The sequence below is a fragment of the Bos taurus genome, chromosome 5 (genome assembly GCF_002263795.3).
Source record: "Bos taurus isolate L1 Dominette 01449 registration number 42190680 breed Hereford chromosome 5, ARS-UCD2.0, whole genome shotgun sequence".
In the NCBI taxonomy this organism is placed as follows: domain Eukaryota; kingdom Metazoa; phylum Chordata; class Mammalia; order Artiodactyla; family Bovidae; genus Bos; species Bos taurus.
In genome coordinates this window covers 117,141,316-117,162,509 of record NC_037332.1, presented here as the reverse complement: position 1 = coordinate 117,162,509, position 21,194 = coordinate 117,141,316, and the positions used below count along the sequence as shown (strand labels likewise).

At 53.0% G+C, this 21,194-nt stretch overlaps 1 protein-coding gene across 2 annotated transcripts in view; it reads right to left on the bottom strand.

The window, feature by feature from the left end:
• Positions 1-21,194, bottom strand: part of TBC1D22A (TBC1 domain family member 22A) — a 256,637-nt gene that overhangs the window by 68,139 nt on the left and 167,304 nt on the right. For both annotated transcript variants that reach the window (XM_005207532.5, NM_001076520.1), the window contains 1 exon segment: positions 8,187-8,262. In XM_005207532.5, the coding sequence (XP_005207589.1) occupies positions 8,187-8,262 (76 nt within the window).

The window sequence follows — 21,194 nt, the reverse complement described above, 5'->3', positions numbered from 1 at the left end:
CCAGAGACTGGAATAACCAATGGAACTGCTCTAACCCCCCAGCCGATCAGGCTCCCTGTAAACAGACAACTTCATCTTCAAACTGAAGGAAAGCAATGAGGCCCCAGATGCTGGGGGTGCCCTCCTGAGCCGGAAGCGCAGCAAACACCCTGCTGGTAATTCAGCGACCGGTACCGAGCTTGCGGGCACGCTGGGCGCCGTGCTGGAGGCAGGGACGTGGGGACGCGGGCACCTGCAGGAAGCCAGGAGGAGGGAAGTCTGCTCTGCCTTCAAGGAAGGCAAGCTCGACCTTCTGTCCTCCTCTGTCCTCACGGGCAGCCCCGCAGGTGGGGAAGCAGAAGGCACAAGTGCTGGGGGGCCCGCGAGGAAGGTGGAGGCCTGGCGGGAGGCACCCCCACGGCGCGGCCACAGGCCACCGCTCCCCAGGGAACCTGCGGCGGGGGCGGGGCACACACGACTCCGCGCCAGGACCCTCGGGCCCCCGCGTGGCTGGGAGACGCTGGGCGGGCTCTCCCGTGTTCGGTCCCAGAGCTGGATGCCACACGGAGACCATCCCGTCCATGGGGGACAGAGAGCGGGCAGGGCTCCCGTCGTGGAGAAGGTCACGCGCCGCTTGCCGGAGGTGCTGTGAAACACCGCACAACGCCACAGAGGAAGACGTGAAGGCGGGGCCTCATACGCCGAAGGCGCTGAATGGATGCTGGCCGCCGTCACTATTTTATGATGAGTATTAGCAGCAGCAGCAGCCAAGTTCAGTCAGTGACAGAGGCTGAACTAGAACCCACGGGTTTATACATTACTTATTAGACTACAGGAAACTTACTCGACTTCTTTGATTTTTTTCTTTTTTGTTTTTTTTGGACCGACTCAACAGGCATGAGTTTGAGTAAATTCCGGGAGTTGGTGATGGACAGGGAGGCCTGGCGTGCTGCAGTCCGTGGGGTCCCAAAGAGTCAAGACGCGACTGAGCTGAACTGAACTGAATAGATCTTTCTTCCCCAAAATGCAGCCACATAGCCATGTGGGTTTTCGGCTGAAGGCACTTTAGGCCGACTGGACGCCTCCTAGGAGAGTGAGAGCCCACGGTCACCTGCCGTCCGCTGGCCCCAGGCGGCCACAGCACGGAGCCGCTGGAACGATCAGGATGCTGCCGCGGGGACCACGCCCCGGCCTGGGACAGGGAGACGACTGGGGACGGGCGCACGGAGGTGCCGCCGCACCCACACGCCTTCCTGAGCCCGGCGTCCACGCCCATCACTGCGTCCCCAGGGCCCACACCTCCGGTGAGATGTGGCCTCCGTCCCCCGTGCTCAGATCAGCCAGGCCGGGGCCTACTGACGCCAGCAGGGTAGGGAAGCGTGTACTGCTCACTGCCGCCCACTGAACATTTCACAGGCTGGGGTCGCTCCAGCAACTGATTTATCCTCTGCTCTCCGAAGGCTCACCTTGTAGCAGTAATAAAAATATTTTCACTTGGGTGGTAATAAAGCTGAATCTAGTTTACTAGCTGTAACTGAATTCTATCTTGAAAGAATAAGTCAATTTTAACCTTACAATGTAGTCGAGACAGCTTTCAGAGAAATTTCATTAAAATCGCATTTAACCTAAATTTAAAAACACAGGGAAAGGGAAAATGCTCACGCAGATTAAGGCTTTAACACAAGAAGTTAGGACTATTCTCCATTGATGCCTATGGGCTTTTTTTTTCCCCTAAGAGTGAAAGTGTAATTGCTAATAAATGACGGGCAACATCCCCCTTGGAGCCCGCGGTCCGCCAGGCAGTATCAGCCGTGCTAATGGGCACCCTGGGTTGGACTGAGGCGCCTGCCAAGGGAGGCTTCCTGCCAGGTCCCGCACGCTGGGCCGAGTAGATTCCCCAGACTAACCCCCAACCAAGGAGGGCTAGCCCGCCCGCCATTACCTGCCCGCTCTGCAGGTGCTAAGATTAAAATGATGATGACGTAACACGGGTATAGAGCGGGCTGAGGTCACGATGTGCCAGGGGCCGTTGTAAGCATCTCACCTGCACTGACCCTCCCAAGGGACTGTACTCACCACCCAAACCCACCGCCAGGCAGCAGAGCAGGAATCTGGACCCTCCAGGTCCCGCCCTGCGCTAAGAGGTGGTCCAGGGCAAGCCAGAGGCGTTCAGCAAGAAGGATTTCCGAGCAGCCCAAGGCAGGCCCCACGTCCATTCCTCCTCTGACCCTTAACCAGCCCGCCGTGTCCGCTCATGGAGCAGCAGCCCGTCAGGACAGAAATTCAGCACCTCCTTTCCCGCTTCCCCCACAGTGTGAGGTCGACCTGTCCCTCGGGTTCCCACCAGCTCACATGCCCCCAGCTTGTGAGTTTCCCAGCTCTTTAGTTCCCAGGACAACAACCCCAAGGAAAGGGTTTCCAGGGCCTCCCAGGAAGGACAGGTGTCTGCTCCCGCGGGGCACAGGGGCATCTGGGCGGGTGGGCAGCCTTCCGCACACAGGCCTGCACGCCTGCCCCCACCCCAGCCAGCTGCGGCCTCTGCTTCCTGCAGCTCCGGAGCAGGTGAGCACGCTGAGAGCGTCCGAAGTTCAGGCAGATCTTTTGCAGACCAGCCCTGCATGCAGCGCACAAGGTGTGCAGCCAGGGAGGGGAGAGAGGGTCCCACGCCAGCCCAGGTGCCCAGCCCCACCCCCAAGCAGCTCTGGGTTCCGTACGTGCCCAATAATGCACCAAACACACCAAAAATGGTTCATTATTGACCTGAAATTCAAATTGAAGTGAGTGTTCTCTTTATGCTAAGTCTGACAATGCTAAGCCTAGGTAGGATTCCTTCCCGGTTTTTCCTACAGGAAGAGAAAGCAGAGCTTGGAGGGCAGTCCCAGCCTCCCCAGATAGCCTCGGGATGGTTTCGAGCATGGACAGAGCTCCTTCCGGGCCACAGTCACTGGCCATCCGGTCCAGACTGGCCCACTGATGACACGGTCTTTTCCCCCCAGCCACTGGGGCCTCAGCTTTATGGTCCCTCCAGAGCTGAGAGCAGAGCCCCGAAGACCGCGGCCTGCAAAGGAGTCACGGGCCTTTGGGGATGGGAGTGCCTGCCTCCTCCCACCCCTTCCCCAGGCTGCCCAGGACAGACACTGTGCCCGTGGGCTCCCCGACCAGAAACCACCCCCAGGTGCCCCTCTCTGTGCCCATTTCATTCCCCACGGGACAACTCGCTCATCTGTGAAGCAATTCTTTAAGATCTGATTTTCAGTCTTCTGAAAAAAAGCCCAGCGTGGCCATAACCAGATTTACACATCTGCTGAGGCCATCTTCAGATATTTCTTTTTAATACTGAAATAGGATCTCATGGTTTTTTCATCAAAAGATATGGCAAATGTTCCGCTTACATTATCTTGTGTCACAAAACAGGCGTGAGCTCAGAATATAAAGTGGGGGCTGCCCCATGGGGGGCCCTGGCCCCAGGATCCAGCCACAAGGCTCTGACTGCAGCCTCTCCACAAGCAAGGCCAGGGGCTGACCCTGGGGCCCCTAGGAACCAGCAACCTCAAAGGTTAACATCGGATGTGACAGACATAATCATAAATCGCAAGGCGTGTCACTCAGATACACTGCAAACCGTGGTATTTCACGTTCAGTGTGCGTAAACACGCCGGGTGCAACATGGAGTTAAAATTCAGCTCTAGAGCTTTGTATGTTAAAATCCTATCAGCCCGCCGGCGTGTTAACGTATGTTTACTATTGAAGCAGTAAATTACCAAATGATTGGTGTGAACTGTTAATTTTACGCACAAGCATCACTCCCTAAGTAGGGAGCAGACTGACGTCAGCAGAGATGCTGAGGACACGCACGCCCGCCTCTGCCCCGCTCTCTCCACCGCGCCCCTCTCCTGGCAACAAACCCCGCCTGGCCCGGGCACGTGTGCACGTCCCTGTCCTCCCGACTTTCCATTTTCGCCGCAGCCTGTGACTTAGTTTGGCCGATGAAATGCAGTTGAGCGCTGGGGACCGTTTTCTTTTGAAGCATTAGGAGTCCATGAACAACCCCCCAAGTTTTTCCCTGCGCCACAGGAACCAGGACAGCAAACTCCTGAAGGCAGCTCCTCTACCAGCCTGAGCTCCCAGGAGAAGAGGGCACAGACCAGAGCCCCGGCCAGGCCACAGACGACGTGCCCTGTGGTGGGGAGCTCACGGGGAGAAGCATAGGCTGTCTGTGGGGGTCAAATGTGCTTCCCTGCTAGCTCAGCTGGTAAAGAATCTGCCTGCAATGCAGGAGACCCCCGGTTGATTCCTGGGTTGGGAAGATTCCCTGGAGAAGGGATAGGCTACCTACTACTCCAGTATTCACGGGCTTCCCTGGTGGCTCAGACAGTAACGAATCCGCCTGCAACACGGGAGATCCAGGTTCGATCCCTAGGTTAAGAAAGGCATGACAACCCACTCCAGTGTTCTTGCCTGGAGAATCCCATGGACAGAGGAGCCTGGTGGGCTACAGTCCATGGGGTCGCAGAGTAGGACATGACTGAGCACACACACAGATGTAGGGGTCAGGGTCAGAGTCCGGTCTGTTCTACCAGCAACAGGGGTATCTGGCTTCCACCCAATGCAGACTTTTACCCTAAGCTGCCCACACTCCCACTCTTTCTCCCACAGACGTTTTGCACTGACCACCTGACTCACCCCAGACTGGATGGGGTGCCTTCCAGGAGGTCTGAAGACCACAGTGACCGTGTCCCTGGTTAAGCTGCAAAGGGAGGTCTGTGTGCTTGGTTTGTGGCCCTTCCCGATTACACAGTTTCTTAGAAACAGTGAGAAAAAACAACTCAGATTTAGGTGGCCTCTTGGACTTTAAAATTCATTCTTGGATATGAATAGTTTTTGCTGGATGTAGACCTACCCACTCCAGTATTCTAGAGAATTCCATGGGCAGAGGTGTCCGATGGGCTACAGCCCATGGGGTGGCAAAGAGTCAGACACGACGGAGCGACTAAGACTTTCACTTTCCCGACTCTAGGGTGACAACTATATCCTCCCAGTGCGTGGAAGACGTCTGCTTGTGCTTCTGTTGAGAGGTGAGTTCTCATACAGCCATTCTCAGGAAATAATCCTTTACTCTAGCTGCTTTAAGAATTAGTCTTCAAATAAATTTTACTATTGTGTGTTTATATAGTTTTCTCTTTATTCTCCTGGAAATTCAGTGGGCTCTTCAATCGGTGAATTGGCTTATTTCAGTAGTTTGGGAAAATAAATCATTATCTCCTCAAATTCTGACTCTCTCTCCTCTCTATGACTCTAAATAAATAAATAAATAGAGGCTCTCTAGACATACCCTTGATATCTTTTATTTTCTATATTATCCATATTCTTATTGCTCCATGCTTTATTTTGGCTATTTTCTTCCAACCCATCTTCCCTTTCACTAACTTTCTCTATAGCCATGTCTAATTTGTTAAATCTGTACCCTGACTTTTTAATTTGGTTATCGTATTTTTCATCTCTCATGTAAAATCATATCGTTTCTCATTAGCTGGGCAAATATTTTCAAGACTCTCTATTTTATATTTCTTCATACACAGTAAAGAGAACAGTTTCACGGCCTATGCCTAAGAATTACAGAAACTTGTCATCTTGTGGGCCTTGTCATCTGTTGCTTCTCTTTCTTCTCACTTAAGAGGTCTTGAACATATACTTAGCTTTGACTATATGTACGTCATTGTACATGGAAAAAAAAAAAAAGAGAGAAACAAAGCTAGAACTCTCAGGTTCTAGCATCCTCACAGAAGAGGGCCAGGAAATTTTTGTCTCCTTGTTAGCAGTTCAATGCTTTTAAGAAATCTGTTTTCTTTTTACCTTCTTTCTTTGCTTTTTTTCTCTCTTTCCTTCTACCCCTCACCCAATTTGTTTGTTGGCTTCAAAAAATAATCTTATGCATTGTTTTGGTCTCCTGGAGTTGCCCACCCCGTTGCCACTAGACGTGGAAGGCCCCTGGCCTCACCTTCCACAGCCCCAGCCAAGTGGCTCAAGGCTCCATCTCTCATTCTGTGGGAAGTTCTAAAACTCCCGCTCAGAGATCACAGGCGACTCCCCTGCGTTCCTCAGTAGCCAGCCTCCCTCTCTTGAGCCAATTACCACCCCCCCAGGCAGTCTCTCAGGCCACTGCCCCTCACCCTTCCACCTGGCCTTCTTACAGACAAAACCCTCTCTCTTCAGTCATGCCAGCTTTCTGTCTATGGAGCAGACTGCTTCTAAAGATCTGGGGGTAACAGAGAGTAGGGTAAAGCACGACTCAAAACAGAAAACTGCTTGAGAGTGCTTTCCAGAAATTCTTTAGCCAGTCGTCACAGCGAGAAAATGAGACAGTGACCCTGGCCTTCCGGCCCCTTCTGCAGCTCTCCCTCCATCCGCACTGCCCCTGCACAGTCCAGGCCCCCAGAGTCGTCCTTCAGGAGGACAGTGAGCGAAGGGGGCCGGGGTCGCCTCTCCCAGGGGCTGCTGGTGAGAGCCAAACCCTCCCAGTTCCGACACTTTCTGCCTGAAAGGCCCAGCAACTCTTCTTCTGAGGCTGTCACAGAGATTCTTTCGGGTCTGGCTGGAAGAACAGTTACGGACAGGTTACCCAGCTTAACCTGCTACCAAACAGAGCCTCCTCTGTCGTGAAGCACCGATCATTTAAACAGAACCACCACAGGGTGAAAACGCCCTTCTCAGAAGCCGCGGGAAAATAAGAACGGGGTTTACTAAAAGCCCAGGCCTGGCTGGGGTTCCCTCTTTTAAACAATCACCCAGCGAATCTCAGATGTGCTGCTTCTGAACCACAGCACCAGGGAAAATCGATTCAAGCATTTCCCAAACTGCAGCCCTGGAACAAATGAGCACTAACCACATGTTTCTAACCTCCACAGAAATGCGAAATCCACCTTCTCGGAGAACCAGGAGAGGAGCCACTGAGTGTACTTCAAAGATCCAAATGAGGCTGGGGGTGTGCAGAGAGGTGGGGGGAGGTGTGAAGCTGCCGGCAGGGAAGAAAACCCACAGCATCCGACAAAGATGCCCCCGCGAGGTGAAGAACAAACGTACGTAAATGCAGTTACATAGGCAAAAAAACCGTGCTGTGAATAGGTGGCTGCCACCCAGCTAAATATATTGAATCAGATAAAGTATTATTGGAAGAACCGTGCAGAACTTCATAATATGGAAATTAGGTAATAACCATTAGACACAGCTGAAAATCAGATTCAATCAAGGGACAGAATGGAGTTGATAATTTGTATGACTCCGTTTTATAATGTCATTCGATTGTTTCCCAAAAAAAGAGCCTTTGTTGGGAAGATGGGGACGGATACGCTGTCTACTCCTGAGGGCAGAGCAAGGGCAAAAGGGACGTCCACACCCTTGGAAGGCGGCCCTGGAACAACGGCGGCTTGTCTCCGCTTTGAGCAGAGTGCGACATCTCTGCAGATTCAGTGAGGTCACCCGTCGAGGTCACGTGGGGCTCGGGGTCACAGAGCCTGCCTCCCCGGCACAGCGCCGCTGACCACCTGGTGTCACAGGCCCACACCCGGTTCTGCGTGGTATCACTCCGTTAACACTCTGCTCATTAATTTAACAGACGCTCAGGAGGGTACACTTGGAATGGGCCAGCATCATCTTTCAACGTTCACTTAATTAAACCCTGCTATTGCAACGTGACAGTCAGCACATCACAGGGGGAATTACTTAAAGGACGAAGGTAGAAAGTATTTCAAAGCCCCCACTTACACATGAAAGCGTAATCGAAAACGGCCGGCACACACTATGATTTTTCTGTAATATCAAAGGTGTTATTTTTCCGACTCGGTAATTAATTGGATTCCGTGGAGAAATTACGCCGGCATCCTTGATACCAAAATGACATGCAGAGGCAGGAACGCTGGGCCAGAGGCCGGCCATAAACAACCAGGCTGCGGCCGGATGATGACAAGCGCCGGCCTTAATAAGAGTGAGGGCTGCCTGCTTCGAGGACGTGCTCATTACTTCCTGCGAAGGGATGGAGCTGAACTGATTATATCGCCTTCGTAAAAGGAACGGGAGTGGCTCCAGCCCCAGCAACTCCTGGGCGGCCCCAAAGAAGGTGCAGCAGGGGTGGGGGTCCCGGGATAACTGGGTGAGCCTTCCACCCCCACCCCCAGCCCCCAGGAAGAGGGGCGCCCAGGACGCCAGCTTACCATCAATGCGGCTCACCAGCTCTTCCAACAGCTTCACTTTCATCTGAATCCCGGGTTGGGCGAACGTGTAGTTGTCCTGAGGGGAAAATAACAGGGAGTTTCATAGGCGTGGGGGATAAAACCGGCTTTCCAAAGGGGAACAGGCAGTGGGGACGAAGGCGGACGGTTCGACAAGAGGACGAATTCACAAAGTGAGCAACGCACAGAGCAGGAGGCTGCGTCACACCACCCGCGCGCAGGTGAGCCGGAGGCGAGCTCGGAAGCCTCCCCACGTCACGATGGGAACCCAGGACCTGCCCGGCGCTACCGGCGTCAGGCACTACTGCCGTCAGGCCTCCCATCCGAGGGCTGAGGACACGGTCACGGTGTGAGCACGATGGACCAGGGGGCTTCAGTCTCAGGCACTCAGGTGAAGAGTTCCATAAACTAAGACAGGAAAACCAGCGCGGCCAGTGGGCAGTGGGGGAGGGGTCTCCAGTCGGGCCGACCTGGAGTGGGAGCCCAGCTCCACGCCTTAGGTGCTGTGTGACATTAGCAAGGAGCAGCTCCTCTCCGGCTTCAGCTGCACCATCTGTGACGTGAGAGTGAGCCCTGCCCGCGGGACTGCTCTGAGGCTTCAAGGAGGCAGTGGCACGTGCCAAGGCTTCAGGAACAGAAGGCCCAGTGCCCCCACTGCCACGACCGGAGCGCATGTCAGCGGGGCTGGAGGGTGGCACCTAGCACGTCCTGCCCGGGGCACCCCACAGGCTAGCGCTCAGGAGCCTCAGCTCAGGCTCAGGGACCGTCTCAGGGCGAGGCTTTCAACTGCACTCCTGCAGTGACAGACTTGCTCTCGGTGGTTGCAGGAGGTGGTGTAGTGAGCCCACCAAATCCCCAGGGCCTGGTTCCCAGCAAGGTGGGGGTGCGGGTGGTGAAGGCTGCTAATCAACCAACCAGCCCACCCAGGTGGGCCCGGTGTGGCCAGGCCCTCGGACATGGCAGCAGGAGAGTCAGCATCAGAGCAGTGAGGACACTGGTCCCCACTTGGAGGACGGACGTAGGGGCCAGCAGACCAGCAAAGCAGGCTGGATAGAGGCCAGGGAGCAGCTCGTCCCTGGAGGCCCACGAAGGACATGGCCTGGCCCACACCTTGATGCACAACTTGCCCCGCCCTGGCCCCAGGCCCCGGCCGCAGGCCCTGACCCCTGTCCGCATTCTGACCTCCAGGACTTGCTGTTGTCATTCAAGCACTAAATGGCTTCCAACTCTTTGTGACCCCGTGGACTGCAGCATACCAGGCTCCTCCGTCCTTCACCATCACCCAGACTGTGCTCAAACCCATGTCCACTGAGTCGGTGATGCCATCCAACCGTCTCATCCTCTGCTGCCCCTTCTCCTCCTGCCCCCAATCTTTCCCTGCATCAGGGTCTTTTCCAATAAGTCAGCTCTTCGTATCATGTGGCCGAAGCACTGGAGCTTCAGCTTCAGCATCAGTCCTTCCAATGAACACCCAGGACTGATTTCCTTTAGGATGGACTGGTTTCATCTCCTTGCTGTCCAAGGCACTCTCGAGAGTCTTCTCCAACACTATAATTCGAAAGCATCAGCTCTTCGGTGCTCAGCCTTCTTCATGGTCCAACTCTCACGTCCGTACATGACTACTGTACACGACCTCCACGACTGTGAAATGACAAATCCGTGTGGTTTCAAGCACAAGGCGCTGCGCCTGTGGGTCCTTGAATGTGAGTGAGTGAGTGGGGCCTGCTGGTTCAGGCAGGTGTGCACTGGGCTGGTGCTGGGAGAGGACAGCTTGTCCTCAGGGAGACGTGGGTGGAAGGGGACGGGGGCGTGGGAACAGCACCCCTGCACCCCCTGCCCCGGGATCTGTGGTGGGGGCGGCTCCAGGAGACGTAGCCAGGAGAGGACGACCTTCACGCCGGCAGTGACGCCTGAGGCTGAGCAGCCAGACGTGGCACTCAGGGGCTCCTGCACTGTCAGCACTCTCTGGGCTTAATGTGCGTGTGCACACAAGCACGTGCACACACACACAGGCACACACACACACACAGGCACACACACACGGCCACACAGTCATACACATGCACACACACACACACAAGCAGGTGCACACACACACAGGCACACACACACACGGCCACACAGTCATACACATGCACACACGTACACACAGCATGTGCACACACAGGCACACACACACGCACATGCACACAGACAAGCATAAGTACTCACACATGGGCACATACACACTCCTACACATGTGCAGACACACCAACATATATACACACATGGGCACACACACATACACACAAACACTCATACACACGCACACACGCACACATGCACAAACATGGGTGCACACACACACACACTCATACACACAAGCATGTGTACACACATGGGCACACACACACACATGAATACACAAGCATGTGTAAACACACATGGGCACACACACACACACACAAGCACGTGCACACACACACAGGCACACACACACACAAGCATGTGTACACACACACACACACAAGCACGTGCACACACACACAGGCACACACACACACAAGCATGTGTACACACACACGTGCACACACACACACAGTCATACACATGCACACACGTACACACAAGCACGTGCACACACACACACAGGCACACAGTCATACACATGCACACACGTACACACAAGCATGTGCACACACACGCACACGCACACAGACAAGCATGAGTACTCACACAGGGGCACACACACACACACACTCCTACACATGTGCAGACACACCAACATATATACACACATGGGCACACACATACACACACACTCATACACACAAGCATGTGTACACACATGGGCACACACACATTTACACACATGAATACACAAGCATGTGTAAACACACACGGGCACAAACACACACATACTCACACAAGCATGTGCACACACGGCGCACACACACTCATATGCGCAGACAAGCATGAGTACTCACACACAGGCACATACACACACAAACACACTCCTACACATGTGCAAACATAAGCGTGTGTACACACATGGGCACACACACATACACACTCATATGCACACACACGCACACAAGTATGTGTACACACATAGGCACACAGTCACACAGAGGCACACACACACATGCACAAACATGGGCACAAACACATACACATGCACACACTCATACGTGCAGACACACAAGCATGTGTAAACACACACGGGCACAAACACACATACATACACACATCCTTCCTGACGAGAGCAGGAGCTGCGGCCGCTACGAGACGAAACTAAAAATGCCTACAAGGCAACCACAATCTTTTCCCCACAGAAATGGAAAACGAGCAGACTCAGACCTAACTTCTGCTGCGGTTTCTCCCGCGTGGATTTCAAGTGACAGGCCCTGGATCCCAGGCTGTCACGTCTCCACGAGGACAACTCCAGCGGGAGGCACCAAGGTCCCGCGTGCGCTCTGCTTGGCTCCACGCGGCGGGAGGCGCTCCCGGGGCAGCTGCCCCACAGGCCTGGAAGCACATGCTTTGTAGACAAGCTGGTGGGTCTCGCTACACTGAAGTCTGGGGAAGGGAGGGCTGTCACAGACCGGTGCTGAGTGGACAGGAGCACCGGGCCCTGAAAGGCCTGCGCGCGTCCCAGGGAGACCCTCAGCCGCCCCTCTGGCAGAGACAGGCAGCGGCACGCAGCCCGAGCTGTCATGTGGCTGAACATTCACGGGCAGAGGAATTCTGGTTTTGGACTTGAACTTGCAGGGTTAGCCCTTAAAGACTTGATTTCTCTCCGGAACTTCAGTGACAGAGATTTACACTTGAATTCGGGACACGCTGGGTAGCTGGAAGCTTCCATGCTGTCGTCTCACCTCACGGCAGCATCTCCGATGAGCCGGGGGAAGCAGTCAGGCTGGAAGTATTTAAGGATGAGAAATAACCTACGAGCGGTTCTGCAGCCTCAGGCAGAGGCCTTGCAGACTACTGCATTACTGCTCAGGTCTGACATGCCCCAAAGCCATGGGAACCAGGCTCGGATGCCCCCTCCCCGCGGACCCAGGAGAATACTCAGAGGAGCGGGGTTTCCACTGAGGGCTGGCATGTTCCTAGGGGTGGTGGGCTCCAAGGGGGCACCACGTCCCTGGCTCAGCAGGAACCTAATGGTTATGCAGAAAGCCAGCTGCAGGAACCAGGGGCAGCAGCCCTCAAACCTGGGCTGGGCTTCCAGGCGGAGGGAATCCAGCCGGTGCCCCCCTGCCCGTTCTCCATCCCCAGAAACACTGGCCCCAAAAAGGCGACTGACCACCCGCGACTCCGAGAGTCAAGACCGCCAGCAGGCCCAGCCCTCCGCCCAGCTCTCGGAACCGGCCGATCCCCCAGGAAGGCCGCTCCCCTGCACGGCTCTGCCGCACACAGGGGGCCCTGCGGGGGCCCAAGGCCAGCTCCGACACGGAGGGTCAGCCTGAATGACCCCCACATTCAGTGCACCAGTTTATTTGGCTCTCACACTAGATAGGACTTCAAGCTTCTCATTTAGAAGAAATAAAAATTATTCTTTGGTCTCCATCTGCCACTATTTCGTTTTATTTCTCAATTTGTTCAAAACCCAGGGAGGGGAGATGAGTTCTCTTGAAAATCCAAATAGTAAGAAAAGAATGACACCTCAGAGTCTTAAAAAAAGAAAAACACCTGCGTCACGAAGGTCCCGAGAAGGCTGGCAGATGAGGCCTCGGGGTCTGGGCTTAGGCAGGGGGTGGGCGCGGGGGCAGAGAAGACCCACCGCAGGTCGGGCACAGTGGGTCAGCCGAGGGGTCCAAGCTGAGGACCGTGCCCTCGGCAGCCAGGAAGCCTCTGAAGGACACACCATGGACATTCCAGGGCCGGAGGCGGAGCCAGAGGGCATGAGGTGCCCGCAGCAGCCTCCCAGGAGGGGCACCCGGCCCCGAGGCCGCCCAGCAGGCTCCTCCAGCCTCTGACAAGACCGCGGGTCCTTCTGGATGAAGGGGGAGCACCGCCCCCAGCATCCCATCCACACCCCCGCCCTCGCCCGCACACATGCCCAGCACAGAACGTATCTGCTGAGAAACAGGAAGTATCTGCAGGAAAAATAGGAAGCAAGTGAGAATACTCTGTATTTATACGAATATTCACAGTAATAATATGGATAACACTCCATGAAAAGCAAACAGGCACACCTCTGCAAGCCGAGATTTGATTCTGGGTCTTTAAAGAATGATAGAAGAATATAGAAAACTTATTGCTCAGAGGGAGGGAAGGAAGGAGGGTCTGAAGACATATAATGACCTTCTGGGAAGTGTTTTTACAGAAGGTAGAGTCCGAATCAGCAGGAAAGAAAAAAAATCCTAGCACGCACACTGGGCTTGCCTCACACTTCGGCAGTAACCAACAGCACTTCTGTGCTCTTCAGAGGAAAGGAGGACTAAATCCTTCTGAAGGAGCATCTTGGACAAGAGCCGGAAGGCTCACTCATGTTGGCTGAGGGGGAGGACCCAGCACTCGGAGGACAGAGACCCCTCACCCCTGGGACAAGGGGCTGTGCGGGACCAGAGATGCAGGCCCTCAGCGCGTCCCACAGCCCTTCCCGGCCAGTCTCTCTGCGGGAAAGCGCCCTTCCGAGGGGAAAGCAAGCCCGCCCGTCTCACGCACCCTGGACCTGCGTCCGAACACCTCAAGACACCAGGCCCCGTTTCGGGTCCCCTGTGAGCCAGTGAGCGCAGCGACGGCATCGATCAACCCAAGACCGGCCCAGGGCGGGCGGGCGCTCCTCGCTGGGTGCGGCACACCTGCTCGAGGGCCTCCTGTGAGCCAGTGAGCGCAGCGAAGGCATCGATCCACCCAAGACCGGCCCAGGGCGGACGGGCACTCCTCCCTGAGTGCGACACACCCGCCCGAGGACCTCCTGCAGGGCTCAGAGAAGTAGGCCTGAGGCTGCTGTCCTGAGACTGGCCTGTGTGCAAGGTCGGCGCTCGCCGGGGGGTGCCTGGGACCAGGATTTCGGGAGCCCCCACCTGTCCTGCGCCAGTGAGAACGGCTCGCCGCGCCGCGGAGCACCGTCTTCGTGCTGCACGCCTGTTTTCCTGCTGCTCCGTGCCAGCAGCGGTGCCGGTGGCAGCAGCTCCCAGTCAGGCCGCAGGCGTGGCTTCTTCGTCCTCGTGTTCTCATTTTGGCCGTGCTGGGTCTTGCAGCACACGGGCTTGGTTGCCCAGGGCATGTGAGGTCCTGCTTCCCCAACCAGGGACCGACCTGCGTCCCCCGCCCTGGAGGGAACCCCAGGGACGTCCCGGGTGTGGCGTTTCTCACAAGCTCCTGGGAGACGGGGCCAACTCGTGGCTCGGGAGTTAAGCATCTCCAGTGACTCCACAGGGACAGGACTCCTGGCAGCTCGCACCTGGGTCCCTCTGGCCTTTTCCCTTGGCCCGTGCACCCTACACACGTGATTGGGAGGAATCGTGGCTGTTGTGCTGGAGTCCCAGAACCTGGGGGCGGTCCTGGGTCCCCAACACAGTCGGGCAGGAAAATCAACACGGGACTTTTGTTCAGAGATGATGGTCTGGTCGTCAAGCAAACATTCATCACGCAGGCCACGCAGACGCACACGGGGGCTCACCATGACCGGGGGAGCCCTGAGGTCAGAGCACAGAACAGGGGCCTGACCCAAGGACACACTGAGAACGGGAGGCCTGGGCTGAGATGCAGAGAACAGGGGGCCGGCGCAGCTGTGGGGGGGCCAGGCTCACTCCACGCAGGAAGTGAAGGCCAGTGTGGTGGGAGGGGCCCCAAGGAAGCCGGGCTTGATGGGAGAAGACCACCTCAAGGCAGGAAGGCCACGTGGGGAGCCAAGGGTGAGACCCCAGCAAAGCTACAGGATGAAGCGAACGACACGGAAAGAGGAGCCACCGCAGTCACGAGATCTGCGTTTGGAAAAGGTGACTCTGGCTGCCAAGGTGAGCCTAACAGAAGAGGCCAGAGAGGACGCGAGACGCCATCACCTGACCGAAGACCCTGGGCCCAGTGATGGCGAAAGCGCCCTCCCGGAGGCGCAGGCAACCCAGCCCGTCCAGACTGCGTCCGTTCAGCGAGCTGCACTGGCTGGTTTCGTGAACGTCCACGGAGGCCTTCGGGCTCATTGCTCCTAGCTCGTTCATCGCACGTGTCTGGCTGGCACTGCGGCCTGCGGAACTCACGCTGAACCCTGAGCGTGTCGTCCATCGCACCAGCTGTCCCTCCAAGTGGAGAGGCTGCAATCACACGCACGCCCTCCACGTCCCCACCACGGTCTCTGGGGAGACGGGAGGAGAAGGACGAGGACAGAGCTCCACAGCATGCTGCTCGGGGGGGAAGGAAAGCACAAGCCTGAGTCGCTCAGTCGTGCCTGACTCTTTGTGACCCCATGGACTGTAGCCCACCAGGCTCCCTGTCCATGGGATTTCCCAGGCAAGGACACTGGAGTGGGTTGCCATTCCCTTCTCCATGGGATCTTCCCAACCCAGGGATCGAACCTGGCTCTCCTGTACTGATAAAGAATCCAGGCAGATTCTTTACCAACTGAGCTACCTGGGAAGCCCTTTTCCGGCGGGAGGGCGCTATAAAAATTTATCAGGCCAACTCTTTTCCCACCAGCGAGCCTAATTGGAGGCAGGAAGCCTCCTTCACAAGGCACTGGGGGCGTATCTAAAAGAAGCTGGGCAGCGTCCACACCAAGTGTGAGCCCTTCTGCCCACCCATTCCACAGGTTCCCTGGGGCCATAGGTCATGGGACGTGGCGAGGGCGGAAGGCTTCCCCCAGCCCTGGCAAAGCGGCTTGGGGCTCCCCCTGTAAACTGCTCAGAAAACGGGGACAAGCTGAACGCCTGTTTGGGGACACAGGCCAGCCAGCAACGGTAGCTGGTGCAATAGTATTTGAAGGAAGTCCAGATAAGTTATAGACCTGAGCTGTAAGGAGTATCCACTAACGGAGGGTGGGGAGAGGAGAGACTGCCAAAAAGCTAGACTGAAAACAATAACAAGAAAGGCTCCCTGCGGGGAAGGGATCCTGGAGCTGGGTGGTTCCAAGGAAATGACACTCCGGAAGAGGCAAAACTGTGGAGATGGTGAGCAGACCACTGGCTGTCACGGGTTCCGGGAGAGGAAAGGATGAACTTTCCTTGAAAGGCAGGGACTTTTAGAGCAGTGACCTACTCTAGACGACACTGCAACAGTGGACGGATGGTGGTGGTGGTTTAGTCACTAAGTCGTGTCCGACTCTTTGCAGCCCCAGGGACTGTAGCCGCCAGGCTCCTCGGTGCATGGGACTTTCCAGACAAGAACACTGGAGTGGGTTGCCATTTCCTTCTCCAGGGGATCTTCCCAACCCAGCGACTGAACTCAGGTCTCCTGCATTGCAGACAGTGTCCTACATTATACGCAGATTCTTTATGGACTGAGCCAGTAGGGAAGCCCCATAACTCCTTATACATTTGGCCAAACCCACAGAATGTACAGCATAGAGAGGGAACCCCAATATCAACTGTGAACTTTAGTTAATAGTAATATACCAATTTTTTAACTTCCAGATGTTCAAGCTGGTTTTAGAAAAGGCAGAGGAACCAGAGATCAAATTGCCAACATCTGCTGGATCATCGAAAAAGGAAGACAGTTCCAGAAAAACATCTATTTCTGCTTTATTGACTATGCCAAAGCCTTTGACTCTGTGGATCACAATAAACTGTGGAAAATTCTGAAAGAGATGGGAATACCAGACCACCTGACCTGCCTCTTGAGAAACCTGTATGCAGGGCAGGAAGCAACAGTTAGAACTGGACATGGAACAACAGACTGGTTCCAAATAGGAAAAGGAGTACGTCAAGGCTGTATCTTGTCACCCTGCTTATTTAACTCCTATGTAGAGCACATCATGAGAAACGCTGGGCTGGAAGAAGCACAAGCTGGAATCAAGATTGCCGGGAGAAATCTCAATAACCTCAGATATGCAGATGACACCACCCTCATGGCAGAAAGTGAAGAGGAACTAAAAAGCCTCTTGATGAAAGTGAAAGAGGAGAGTGAAAAAGTTGGCTTAAAGCTCAACATTCAGAAAACAAAGACCATGGCATCTGGTCCCATCACTTCATGGGAAATAGATGGGGAAATAGTGGAAACAGTGTCAGACTTTATTTTTCTGGGCTCCAAAATCACCGCAGATGGTGACTGCAGCCATGAAATTAAAAGACGCTTACTTCTTGGAAGAAAAGTTATGACCAACCTAGACAGCATATTGAAAAGCAGAGACATTGCATTGCCTACAAAGGTCCATCTAGTCAAGGCTATGGTTTTTCCTGTGGTCATGTATGGATGTGAGAGTTGGACTGTGAAGACAGCTGAGCGCCGAAGAATTGATGCTTTTGAACTGTGGTGTTGGAGAAGACTCTTGAGAGTCCCTTGGACGGCAAGGAGATCCAACCAGTCCATTCTGAAGGAGATCAGCCCTGGGATTTCTTGGGAAGGAATGATGCTAAAGCTGAAACTCCAGTACTTTGGCCCCCTCATGCAAAGAGTTGACTCATTGGAAAAGACTCTGATGCTGGGAGGGATTGGGGGCAGGACGAGAAGGGGACGACAGAGGATGAGATGGCTGGATGGCATCACTGACTCGATGGATGTAAGTCTCAGTGAACTCCGGGAGTTGGTGATGGACAGGGAGGCCTGGCATGCTGCAATTCATGGGGTCACAAAGAGTCGGACACGACTGAGTGACTGAACTGAACTGAATTGAATATACCAATAACAGCTCATCAGTTATAACAAATCCACCACACTAAAGCAAGATGTTAATAACAGGAGCAAGTGTGTGTCTCTGTGGAGGTAACAACAGAGTATATCAAACTCTGTACTTTCTGCTCAATATTTCTGTAAATAGTTCTACAATCAGATCAGATCAGATCAGTCACTCAGTCTCGTCCAACTCTTTGCGACCCTATGAATCGCAGCACGCCAGGGCTCCCTGTCCATCACCAACTCCCGGAGTTCCCTCAAACTCACATCCATCGAGTCAATGATGCCATCCAGCCATCTCATCCTCTGTCGTCCCCTTCTCCTCCTGCCCCCAATCCCTCCCAGCATCAGAGTCTTTTCCAATGAGTCAACTCTTCACATGAGGTGGCCAAAGTACTGGAGTTTCAGCTTTAGCATCATTCCTTCCCAAGAAATCCCAGGGCTGATCTCCTTCAGAATGGAGTGGTTGGATCTCCTTGCAGCCCAAGGGACTCTCAAGAGTCTTCTCCAACACCACAGTTCAAAAGCATCAATTCTTCGGCGCTCAAACTCCGTTAATTTAAAAAGTTTGTGATACATCCACAAGAAATAGGAAAAAGGGAGGGAATAAGGTGAAATGAATAGAAAATAAATAGCAAAATGGCAGCCTAAACTCCAGCCACATAAATAATTCCATGAATGTCCATGAACTAAACACACATTAAAAGGGCAGGAAAGCAAAATCCAGCTATAAGCTATCCACAAGAAATGTGCTTTAAATAGGATGATACAGATTAAAAGCAAAGAGATGGGAAAAGATAAACCCAGGAAATACTAATCCTAAGGGAGACAGGATCCCTATTTTAGTATCAGATGAACTGGACCCAGGACAGAAGAAATATCAGAAAAAGAGGAATATTTCATAACAATAAACACACGAACTCACCAAGAAAGCATAATCATCCTACATATATATGTACCTAAAAATGTCTCCTCTCATCACTTCCATTCAACATCGTACTTGAGGCCCTTGACAATGCAATAAGGCAAGAAGAGAAAATAAAAGCCATATATATCAATTATAGAACAGTCTTATGGACTCTGTGGGAGAGGGAGAGGGTGGGAAGATTTGGGAGAACGACATTGACACATATAAAATATCATGTAAGAAACAAGTTGCCAGTCCAGGTTCGATGCACGATACTGGATGCTTGGGGCTAGTGCAGTGGGACGACCCAGAGGGATGGTATGGGGAGGGAGGAGGGAGGAGGGTTCAGGATGGGGAACGCATGTATACCTGTGGCGGATTCATTTTGATATTTGGCAAAACTAATACAATTATGTAAAGTTTAAAAATAAAATAAAATTAAAAAAAAAAAAAAAAAGAAGTCTGCAGGTGACACCCTTGTGCACTTAAAAAATCCTAAGGCACCCACCAAAAAGCTCCTGGAACTAATAGGTAAATTTATCAAGATCACCAGAAGCAAGGTGCGGTATACTACATTTTCCAAAAGTGGCCACACAGTCTCTCTTAAACCAAATGTTCTTTTATGATGTGATCAGGCCACTCCTACATCAAGAGATGAAGTCTAATTTCCCTCTCTTTGAATCTGGGTAGGCTTGTGCAACTTAAACCTTGCTTTCTGGAAGTCTTACTGGGTGTCTTGAGCCATCACATCAGAAGTTTGCCTTTCCCAAGGCCACTGTGCCTTGAGAACGTTAAGCCACACGAGGAGGGCCACAGTGGGCAGCTCAACTACAGTCTCAGTCTTGGGGTCACCCAAGCCTGGGCAACACACACGTAAGAGAGTGAGACTGCAGCTGATTCCAGTCCCCAGGCAGCAACCTGCACCAGCCTTCACGGCATCCCACAGGGGCGCCAGGCACCGAGGGGCATGGACGGCAGCTCGAGGTGCACGCTGGCTGAAACCGACCCACAGAGTCTGCGAGGGAGACAAAACACACGCTTTAGGCAGCAAGTTTTGGAGTAATGTGTTATACAGTAGGAACTGGAAAACTGTCAGTTTACAAAACTCAATTGTATCTGTATAAACCATCAATAAAAATTTAAGAAGTTTACAAAGAAAGCTATACTATTTAAAGGACTATCAAAAATAAAAACCTATCTAGAAATAAATTTAAGAAAAGATTAGAAAACCCCCTACACTGAAAAGTACAAAATGTTTAAGGGGGTAAGTTAGAAACATTTAAATAGATTTTAAAATACGCCATGCTTATGGACTAGAATAATCAACACTGCTGCTGCTGCTGCTGCTAAGTCGCTTCAGTCGTGTCCGACTCTGTGCGACCCCATAGACGGCAGCCCACCAGGCTCCCCCGTCCCTGGGATTCTCCAGGCAAGAACACTGGAGTGGGGTGCCATTTCCTTCTCCAATGCAGGAAAGTGAAAGTGAAGTCGATCAGTCGTGTCCAACTCTTCGAGACCCCATGGACTGCAGCCTACCAGGCTCCTTCGTCCGTGGGATTTTCCAGGCAAGAGTACTGGAGTGGGGTGCCATTGCCTTCTCCGAAATCAACATGGCTAATGCCGTTAATTCTGGGAAAACTAACACATAGATTAAAAATATAATCCCATTCAAAAATCCCAGGCCCTAAGACTTTTTCCAAGGCTTTTTGTGTAGGAAATGGCGAATTACAAACTTTACATAAAAATTCAAAGACCTAAAAATACTCAAGACAATTTTTTAAAAAGGGAACACACTAGGAGGTCTTACCCTACCCAACTCCAAGAAAAGCTACAGAGGTTAAGACAGTAGGCACCAGCATTAACACTCCATTAACAGACCAATGAAACATGACCGAGTGTCCAAAAATAGACATACACTTAAACAGTCATTTGATTTTCAGAAAAGGCGCCAAAGCAGTGTATTCTGGAGACAAAACAAAACTGTTCTTAACAAATGGAGCTGTTATTAACTACGAAACCTGTATTTAAAAAATGAGCCATGGTGCCTTCCTCACACCATACAGAAAAATTAAGTCAAGCTCAATGACGGACCCAAAAGTAGAAACTAAAATTACAGTTTCCAAAAAAATTAATAAAATGTTAGTTTCTAGAAGAAAAACACAGGAGAATATCCTGGCATGCTAGGGGTAGGAAAAGGATTTTTAGTTAGGACGCAGAAAATCATTATCACAAAAAACAATAATAATAAATTAGAAGTCATCAAAATTAAAATTCTCTGCTCAGCAGAAGAAATTGTTAAAAAATATACTGACAAGCCACAAACTTGG